At 48.7% G+C, this 10,325-nt stretch overlaps 2 protein-coding genes across 4 annotated transcripts in view; both read left to right on the top strand.

Moving 5' to 3' along the window:
- Positions 1 to 7,189: 7,189 nt before the first annotated feature.
- Positions 7,190 to 9,759, top strand: SRGN (serglycin). Its single transcript, XM_027692949.1, has 3 exons — positions 7,190 to 7,385; positions 9,102 to 9,249; positions 9,405 to 9,759. The coding sequence occupies exons 1-3, from the start codon at positions 7,295 to 7,297 to the stop codon at positions 9,616 to 9,618; spliced, it is 453 nt and encodes a 150-aa protein (XP_027548750.1). The 5' UTR covers positions 7,190 to 7,294; the 3' UTR covers positions 9,619 to 9,759.
- Positions 9,760 to 10,117: 358 nt separating this feature from the next.
- VPS26A (VPS26, retromer complex component A) overlaps positions 10,118 to 10,325 on the top strand; it is a 12,066-nt gene continuing 11,858 nt past the window's right edge. Inside the window, exon 1 of one of the 3 annotated variants that reach the window (XM_027692911.1) lies at positions 10,118 to 10,221. In XM_027692911.1, coding sequence (XP_027548712.1) covers positions 10,219 to 10,221 — 3 coding nt within the window. In that variant the 5' untranslated portion in view covers positions 10,118 to 10,218. Of the gene's footprint in view, positions 10,222 to 10,255; positions 10,300 to 10,325 lie in introns of those variants that run through there. The other 2 variants (XM_027692914.1, XM_027692912.1) reach the window with 2 other exon arrangements.

Below are 10,325 nucleotides of genomic sequence, written 5' to 3'. Positions count from 1 at the left end.
AGGAGTGTGTCCATAGATAAGAGTGCCTGGAAATACGAGGGATCAGAGCTTTTTCAGTGCAGCTGTGTGGTGATTGGCACTGTGGTTTGGAGATCTCTCTCCTTTAAAGACATCCCAGAATACTTCAAGTCTGCAGCTTTTCTTAAAATACATTTCATATAAATGCATGTGGAGTTACAGAAACAAATGATGCCAGTTCTCCCATCTCCTGGAGGCAACGTTCAGGGCTCCTGCCAGCTAATTATATTTTATTACTGGAGACTACATCGTGTCAGATGCTCAACACAGCACACTATGCTTTGCTTCTTTTAAAGCATGTCTTTTTAAGCAAACACTGTTTGTTCAATGATTTGAGAGAATGAACTTATGTAAGATTGTGTATTTAGTTATAAAAAAAAAAAAGGAGGTGGGGAACTTGTTGGATTAGGCAGCAAAGCTCCCTTCAGGAATGTTGAGTTTTAACTGTAAAGTATGTGTGAGGTCAGGCATTTATTTCAAAGATTAATTGAAGATTAGGTTCCTGTGAACTCCATTTAACCTGCATTTCTATTCCTTTCTGTACAGCAGAAAAGTCTTACAACTGAAACCTTCTTTCTGTTGTTGTACTAGTTTTTCTCCTTACCCAGCGTAAAGCAGTGAGGTTTACAAGAAGTCCATGTTTGTGCAGAATTTGTATTGCGTGTGAAACCTGACCTCAGAGCTAAAACCTGCGTACTTCTTCAAATAGAGTCCAATGCTCATGAGGAGTGTTTTGGTTTGGTTAAAAGCAGTTTTAATTGAAGCGCTCTTAATTCTCATGCTGGCCAGAGACATGAGATGTGTTATAAAGGGGTGGTTGTGCTGTGTTTCAATATTTTGTGAGACAAAGAAAGCAGTGCCTTGTTTTCTGTCTCTCCCTACAAGGCTGTCAAAGGAGGCTCTTTGGTGGTTGTCTCTCGAGGGGACTGGGCAGGAGGAGGGTGGCAGGAGGTGACAGTCGTGTCCTGTGCTGCTCTCCAGGCAGCTGGAGGCCTGGGGGCCGCGGGCAGGAGTGAGCCCTCACTTCCCTTTGCAGCAGGAAAGCAGGTCCCCGTGTTGCAAGGGGAGCTGCAGTGGCGGTTGCTGCCTCGGTGTGGCAAAAGCAAAAGGTCCCCAGGCTGGTTCGCCCTGTTTGCCCTCCTGAAAGCTCCTCTGTTGGGAGTTTTGGTCCTCCCCTGGGACACGCTTGCATGGTCCTGGCAAGGTGGATGGTTTCCTTCTGTATCTGCACAGTGGAGATGTGTCAGCATCCCAGTGCAGCGCTGGGTGTGATTGCTGCTGCACTTCCACATCTAAAGTGCTGCAGGAGCCTGAGGAACCTTAACACCAGACAAGGAGAAATAAGACTGATGGTATTTACACATGGCTTTGCACATCTCAGCTTTGTTTGGTGTTTTCACACAGCATTGAGAGAGCAAAGATGAGCTTTACTTGTGTGTTTCTTTTAAAAGACACAGAAAGTTGGTGTTACCTAGATGTTTTCTATGGAACTTTCCATTATAAGATGCCCAGATGTAGTCGTGCAAAGGAGGATGTAGCTGGTGTGACAGCTCACGAGGCAAACCCTTCTGGAGTCCTGAAGTTACAGAACTAAAGACTGTTGCGCTAAAACCAAGTGCCTAAAGTTGTGGTGAGAAGCATTTGTCAACTTTCTTTCCTCCTCTATTGCAACATCTTTAGCCACATTAGAGCTTGCTTCAAATGACTAATTTTTAGTTTGAAATGTGCTTTTACATACTTCCCAGGAACTCCATCCGAAGTGCCTGCTAGTGCTTTTTCATTTTGCAGTTTGGCTGGTGCTTTCCAGCTCTTCCTTGTCACAGGTGGGCATACAAAGAGTCAGTGATTTCCTGAAGAGGACTGTTTGCCTGGCTGCCTTTTTTCCAAAGGCATTGTGCGTCTGTGTCTTTGCAGCTGAAGAGCTGGACAATGTGCCAGACAGACTGTTGGGATACTGAACACGGCGCCTTTGGCAAATGTGGCACTTCCCTTCAGAACAGAAAATGTCTGTGGTATTGAGTGTTTGTTTAGGGGGAAGTGACTGATGATGTGGTGCCTTAACACCAAAGGCTTTAATAATTTGGGTGTTTTTAGCAATGTTTTAAATGTTTAGTGCTTGAGCTTTTGACATCTGGTACACAAAAAATACATAAAGTCTTTTTACATGCTCATTGTTGCTGTAAAAAAGACTTAGTTGGCATCAGACCAGGATGTAAGGATTTCACTGTTTGAGGGTTTTAATGCAATTTTCTGCTGCAAGAAAGAGGAATTAGTGAAAAATTGGGATGGGCGTGTGATGGAGTGAGCTGGTGTTAGTCACTGGAGTAAAAATGCTTGTGTCAGAGAGTTACTCTGAGATCCGTGGGCGAAACGCATGGGGTAAAAGAAAAGGAACAGGGCACCAGCTTTTCTTTGAAAACATCTTTTTCCCACCATCCCTCTCTCCCTTGATAATTCCTTGTGGTTTTTAGGGGTGTTTTTCCAACAAGCTGCTGCATGAAGGGGTCTCCCTGCCCCGTTACTCCTCTGTGCAGGTCCTGCTTGCACTGTTGAGCTGGTGCTGCTCTGGGATGAAGTTTTAAAGAAGGACAGACAGCTGCAGGAATTGCCTCCCTAATTGGGAGCCAGAGGTTGGCTGCTGTGTCATGTCTTGTCGAGTTGTCACTTTTAAACCATAGTACTGAATTTGCCAGCCAAAACCTCCTGCTGCACCAGGCTTCAGAGGAGGTAGCAGAAAGCATCACACCTCCCAGCACCAAGGAAAGCTGCTCTTCTCCACCTGAAGGACAGGCCCATTGCTTGGTTAATGTTTCTGGCAGAGAAGGACATCGCTGATGGGGAAAGGCCGTTGGCAGCTTCCTGTCAGTCGGCGGCTGTGTCGGATCTTGACGCAGCTGTGGCTTTCTAGCAAAAATCTCTCCTGGTGGACTTGTTGACCTTAGTCATGGGAAGAAACAAGGAGTTGCTCTTCTGTGTGATCTAGATGGCAGCAAGTGCCTGATTTCTACGTGATGAGCGTTGGCGCTTTCTCATGAGATCTGAATCTTATCTCCCTGGGCCAGGTCCCGATAGTGCCCTCGGAGGCGAGAGGCAGTGGCACGAGAGACCAGGGGGTGCCACGTCCTGCTGTGCTGATGGGCCGTGATGCTCTGGGTGCAGGGTGAACACAGGGGTTAAGTGCTGAGCTCAGATGTGATCCAGGTTAAGAATTAAGCTTTACTCAGGGCTGGATTTAGAAATCCCCTTAGGTGGACCCAAACCTCCCTCCCTGGGTTGCCAGCTCTTTGCTGTTTTGAGGCAGGATATATTTTTACATTCAGTCACCTAAAGTTGGTTGGTTGAATATGAGCTGGTGGCAGAAAGCATCCTTAAATCTAGCTGGGCTGCCTGCCTGGAGGGAGCTCACTTCTGAGGGGCATTAGGGTGATTTTGGGTCATTTAACAGGACAGCTCATGGGTTCTTCCTGAGATGGATCAATGTGCTCAGGGCCCATTGGATGTCCAGGTCTCACCAATCTCACCTCACCTCAGCAGTGAGTGTCAGGGAAGAAACCTGTTCTGCCTTCCCAAAGGACAATATGGGCAAAACAAATGCTCCTTGTGTTGAACCCAGCTGCCACTCCCTGTGCTGTCTGACCTGTATTCTTTTTTCTGTTGCCATCTTGACTCCCATTTCCAGCTCTGCCTGTAACAGATGTACCAGCTGCTCCCCAGATCTGTGACCTGTGCAAAATAAATATTTCCACTTTCTCAGTGGAGTAAATAAAGAGCTGAGCATCACAGGCAGGGCCCAGCACCGCGGGAGCCCTGGCTGCTCCAGCCATCTGCCGGCTTTGCTGCTCCACTGGGGGGGTGTGTTTGAGGGGTGCAGGGGTCAGCTTGGATTCCCACAGAAGCCAGGACTGAGCTCCAATCAGTTAGGGCAGGGGAAAACCTGACCCCTGAGAGCAGAATGACCCCAGAGCAGTTAGGGTTGATCTGATTTCTCAGCAGCTATGAATGAGAAACTTCCTTATCAGGACCCCCCGCCTGGACAGATAGTGCCTTGTCAGCAAGCCTCACTGATTAGCACCAGGACTGTGGGTGCCTCTGCACCCACGGGAGCCTATCTGTCCATCTGGATGCTGGGCGGAGATACAGGCTGCCAAGTAAACCTGTGCTGCCTGGGGAGGAAAGGCAGTGCAGAGAGCAGCCTGACACGGCTGTGTCAGACCACTCCTCCGGACTGAGCTGCTCCCTCAGCGTTTACCTGGGTGAGAGCAGAGCAGGGGCTGTGTCCAAAGAATTGGCTGAAACACCCCCACGATGCCCCTCTGGGTTACTGCTGGGATTTTCTTTTGCCCTACATTCCCTGCCCTCATCAGCAGAATGGATGTCCTCATAACAGGCACTCCTGCAGTGTGGTCCACGTTTACTGATGTTACTAAATCAGTCTTTACTCCTGAAGCCAGTTGGGAGATAAAACAGCCCTGAAAATTACAACTAAGGAGCAGTTCATCACTTTAGCTTTTGAAGTGTTTGTTATAGCTTAGGGTCTGCTCTCAGATTTTTCAGGCATGTAATGAAAAGTCCTGGGTGTCTGGTCAAGGGGCCGGGTGCACAGTGCCAGAGCAGCTCCCTCTCTCCACCTGCTCCCCAGTCCCCAAATTAATGCCTTAGAAAAATGCAAAGCAAGAGCTTCACAGTTTAAGAAATCTGCTTTGCATGTGATTTGAAAATAACAGCAGCACTTCAGTGCCGTAGCTGTAAGCAAGGCGCCAGGAGCAAACTGTGTTCTCAAATACCTGCTCCTTACTTATCTTCTTTTTTATAGACCTATTCTGTTGGGGTATTTAATAATCTGGTCTATACACACAGGAGTATTATCCTGTGAACCTTCCTTGCAGTTTATGAAGGGTAGATTTGAGGTAGCTGATCTAGGTATGGTGACTGTCCTCTCCTCTGTGGATTTAAAATATTTGACTTGAAATCCTGTTTCTCTTAAACTCTCATAGCTATGCCACGGCACGTTTCAAGGTTAATGTTCCAATATAGTATAGCTCATGTGCTGGTCTGTGTTTAAAAAAAGTGTGTTAACTTCCCGCAGTTTGTGGCCTTTAGCCCAAGTAGAGATTTTTTTATTTGAGCTGATTATTTGCATTTTATGTCCTGAGTGTCTTACAGACTGTGTTCCTAGGGTATCCCATGACACTCCACAAAGGGCATGCTTTACTTTTAAGACTTGCACATCCCAGACTGTTTCATATCCAGGTCTCCAATCACTTCCATGTTCATAGGAAGCCAAGCACAGCGGAGTGCAGGCATCAGTGGAGCACAGCAGGACAGGAGATGGGCACAGGCTGACCCTCCCCAGAGGCTTCAGGCTCCCCTTACTCAGGTGTACGTGAGATGGGAGTGAAAATTTGCTTTGGTCTTCCCATAATTGCCAAATGTAAAGTGATCTCATTTCCTGAGGCATGCTGCTGACACAAAAGAAAATAACAAAACTGTGTGGCAAAACTGCCAGTGCTACAAGTTCCCCCATCAGCTGATGGTACAAGACAGATAACTCAGCTCTGTGAGATCCTCCTCCAGATACAGGGGTTTTGCAGCTCCCTTGGCTCCTGCAGGATCCCCAGCCACCCACGGCCATGCCCATGGTGGGCATTGCTCTGGCTGCATCCCATGGGGCTTCCAGTGCCAACGGTGGAAAATGTCTTGGGGTGAGGGGAAGGGTAAAAACAGCCAGCAGGGGGGTGCTGTCCCACATGGGGTGTTGTTTGTGCACGCTGCAGGGGTGTGGAACAGGCCAGCGTGTACCCGTGACCAGTGGAAAATGAGAGGTGTTTTTGCAGGGACAGTTTCCGCAGCCCTCAGCAGGTGGAGGCTCATCGCCTCCCCACACGGGTTTGCCCAGCTTCCTATTGATGCTGAGCACTGCCTCAAACAAAAGAAAAGAAAAAAGAGTTGATGCTAAAAATACAAAGTAGAAGTGAGTCTGGTGAGAGTAATCACTGCGTGTGAGTCCTTCCCCGATTGCTTGGTCTGAGTTTCTTATTTTTCCCGTGCCAGAAAAAAACCAGTGTGCAGACGCTCATAATAAATTGCACTGAGGCTGAATGTGCAACTCAATCCCTTAGTCTGGTGGTAAATCCCAGCGTAGAGAGGGGAGGGAGCTGCTGGAGGGGTCTCTCCTGCCACTTCATGGTGTTTTGGTAGAAGGCTGTGCTCTGGGGAAAGTCACCACTCAGCTCAGATCCCCACCAGGGGCCTTGGTGGACTTTCTGCCACGTAAAAACAGATTTACCACAGACAGCTCACACTGAAAGTGCTGCAGCATGTCAGGCCCACACGCCTGTGCCCCAGTGAATCCAGCAGACTGAGAAAAACCCCCAGTGCTTTGATAACATTGTTATCCTTAAGCGAACTCAAGCCTGGATTATCACAACTAGAAAGCAAGCAAAAGGGTCGAGCCAGGTGAGAAGCAGCTTCCATTTTTCTGTCTATATAAGGGCTTCCATGGCTCTCCAGACAGGTTCCTTGTGGAGCCACATGTGGTCCAAACCTTTTGTCATGCTCCACGGAGTGCGTGTGCCACACGATGGTGATCCGGCCAAGCAAATCAACTATGTTCTTCCAGAAAGGAGCTGACACACCTCTACCAGAATATATTCTCTAGTTTAATACATTTTTCTCACTTCTACTGTGAATATGTAAATCCTGTTTTCAAATAAAAACAAACCCAAAACTGTCATGAGACTCCAGAGACAATTTACTCTTGTGGAAAAAGATGACTCCCCAGTCGGTGAAACACGCACCGACTGCAAGTAGCTCCCTCCTAACCTTCCTGGTGGGCTGGCATGTGCTTGAGGCAGGGAAAAGCACTGCCAGTGCCAATGCAAAAATGCAGTTGACTGAAAATTAGGGAACATGAAGCACTGCTTTTTCTCTCTGGAGGAAACAGTAAATGCCCTGGAGCCCTCTGAGTGGGATGCACTGGACTACATGCTGCCGGCAGCAGTGCCTTCAGTCCAGCTGGTGGGTCCTGGGTCTGCTTTTCTGCTTGGGCATAGCTGGGGATGAGGGCAGGGGGGATTTTTTATTTGGAGTGATGAAGGCTGGGAGGGCAGAGTGCTGGGCTTTTCTGTACATGTCTCACTCTCGTCAGTCAGGAAGTGGTGACGCAGGTTATGGGTTGGGTTTGGGGTTTTGGAAACCTTTTCTCAAAGTCGATCTCCTCGCTCCGCCGTATTTCTGAAGTGTGAAGCAGTGGCGAAGGCTGGTTGTGAGGAGAGGGATGCCAGCCAAAATGCAGCTCCTTATCAGATGTAACGGGAGGATTTTCCTGGCTATTTGTTTAATCCTCTTTGTGGGATACACAGCACAAGGTAAAACGGGGCGGTTGTTCTCTCCGTAATCCTCTTTCTGGGCTATGCAGTGTAGGCCAAGCAGGCAGCCTCTGAATTTTTCAAACTGGCCTTCTTTTTGGGGTAATGAGATCTACTCAGAAAATCTGTTTTGCTAACATTTCATTTTCTGGAGGGAGAATGGTAAGAAAAGGTGCTTTTTGCAAGTGGAGCATTTCAATGTCCCAGCCCTTATGAGAAAAGACTTGATAAAATATGTTGCTGGATGTGTGTATATTTTCAGCCTATATATTTCAATATGCATTTTTCTAAATGTGCCTTTCATAATTATCTGGTTGCTGCTGTTACTCAGTCATGTAGTTACAGGCAAAGTATGTAACAGTTCCCATGTCATAACTCTGCTTTCTGGGGGGAGCGGGAAAGGAAGTTAGTTGTAAGAATGACGAAACTAAACGGTTTATTTGGTACAATATTACAACACACAGCACTAAAACTACGAGAAGGAAATGTTGCTTTATGATCATATGTGCCCCGTGGATTTATTTCTTGTGAGAGAGAATGCTTTTCAAGCATGTAGAGTATAATTCATCCATAAACAAAGGCTGTGACAATGATAGGCTCTCAGTATGTATTACTACCTGGAGGCTGATCTTTGAGGGACTATGGCCTGCTTTTCTGAAGTTGTTTATTTGCAAATTTTTTTTAGCTGCAGCTGTTCATTTTGTTGCCACTGTTATTATAAAAAACCTCCTTAATAATATGCTAGGAGGAGAAAATAAGTATGAAAAAGGAACACGCTGTAAAAGCAGCAGGAAATTACACCCGTGAAATATTTTTTCTCTTACAGAACAGTGTAGGAGATAGCTGAAAGTCATGCAGGACATTATAGGAATATATAGGGCAGTATAAAAGTGTAATTACAGAGAAATGACAGCATTACAGAAACTGAGAAAAAAGTAGATAAAGTGCCAACAGGTGGAGAATGCACCAGGAGGCTTCAGGGAAAATTAATTAATGAGACTGAGAGGAAGGATAAAATGCCACTGCTTTTATCTTTACTGTGTGATCCTTATTGTAGCTTTTTGGTGTTTTTTGAAGACCCACATTTCAGTGACAGCCCGAATGAGGCACCTGGGGAGCACCAGAGCTAAAATTGTTGGTTTACAAAACCCTGTCGTGTCTAGGAGAAACCCAAACTGTCTCTCCTCTGGAAACGTGCTCCGAGACCCTCCATAAACCCCAAATCTGCTCCTGAGGCACACCTGGAGTTTCTGACCTCCCCACCAAAACTCAGCCTATTGAACTCGAAGGGGCAGAGCTGGAGCCAACAGAGGAAGGGAGAGCACATGAGCCAGCTCTCTGCTGGGTGCTGTGTCCCTGGAGATTTTCACATTATTTTCACATACCTCCACCAGCTTCAAGGACAGCTGCAGGCAGCCAAGACCACAGGTCCCTGTGCCATGTCCCGAGCTGGGAATGAGCCTTGCTGTGATGGCAGTGGTTTCCCACAGGAATTTTCACGCACTTCCTGGTGCTGCGTGCGAGATGTGCATGATGTCTCTGATGGCAAAGATGTCACTTAGGATATCAGTAGCCATTTTAAGAAAAGTCTTCAGGGTTACTTCAGTTTTCGGTGGTTGAGCAATCAGGGTCACACAAATTAGTTGCTTGTAAAGTTGATAGAGCTGGTGAATAACACCCTGGTCCTGGTGAATAACACGTGGCTGATTCCATCAGGTGCTCCGATGCAGAGGGCAAGGTATCAGAGGGTGAGATGCCGCCCTGACGCGTGGTCCGCCAACTGCATCGAGGAGAAGGGGCCCTGGTTTTACCTGCCCACTGGTGGAGCCAACAGGATCCTTCCTCCCATGGCAGACCCATCCCTGTAAGTTCATTTGACACGCATTTGTCATTAAAGCCAGCACCCAAACCCGCCCATTATTCCTGTTTTGACAGTCCTGTTACGGCGTGGCTCGCCCACGGTAGTGTGAGGCTTTGCTATGTTCACGTATAATGTAAAAATGCCTCTCTGCATTTCAGGATGAGGCGATACCAGGAGCTGGGTGACATATTCCCTCTCTCCGATGAGGATTCTGGCTCTGGGTCCAATGCTATGGTGGGAGCAGAGCCAGCCTCTGGGTCAGGGCTTGGTGACAGTGACAGCTTCTCCGAGGCAAAACTTCCTGTCTTCCTGGAGGGCCTGCGAGGCACCAAGCTGAAGGAGAAGCTGTCAGAGGAGGATTTGCTCCTGTAGGGCTTGAAATGTCCCTCACGTCCTGCTCCCTCGCTGAGTCCTCCCCAGAACCTGACCCGACGGCCATGAAGCAGTTTTAAACCAACTCCACATCAATAAAAACCTTGCCTTAAGATCTTTACTGCTTTCACTCACTGAAAACGTTGTTGTTCAGTCTGAACTGGCTTTTTATGTGTGTGTGTGTGGGGGGCAGCCATCCCAGTGGGGGGAACAACAGCAATGGGGGCGCAGCCTGCTCTGTGGGGAAGTCATCGTGCTCTGTGGGGATAAATTCCAACCCTCTGCACTTTTACAACACTCAGCTAATCGCGTATCCCGTAAACCCCCCCCACGAAATCCTGCGAAAAACAGGTTTGTCAGAACGGTTATTTCCTGAGGGGAGCCCCCCGCGCTGCCGCCTCCTGGCCGCCAGGCGGCGCCCTCTCCGCGAGGGCACGGGGCGGGAGGGGTACGGGGGGATCGGTCACGTGCGACGGGGCGTGGTCCCGGCGGGGTGTGGGCGTGGCCTAGCGGGCCGTAAGGTCACATGACCAGGGGCGCGCGGCCGGGGGCGCTGGTGCTGGTGCGCGCGGGAGCCGGGCCGCGGAGGGGGCGCGTACCATGGTGAGTGCGGGGGGGGCGGGGGGGGGGGGGGGGCCGCGTACCGTGGTGAGTGCGGGAGGGGCTGGGCCGCGTACCATGGTGAGTGCGGGGGGGCTGGGCCGCGT

This window comes from Neopelma chrysocephalum, unplaced genomic scaffold (assembly GCF_003984885.1).
Source record: "Neopelma chrysocephalum unplaced genomic scaffold, ASM398488v2 Primary Assembly neopelma1_89, whole genome shotgun sequence".
NCBI classification, from domain to species: Eukaryota; Metazoa; Chordata; class Aves; order Passeriformes; family Pipridae; genus Neopelma; species Neopelma chrysocephalum.
Note: the sequence above shows the minus strand (reverse complement) of the source record. Positions and strands in the feature narration are given on the sequence as shown.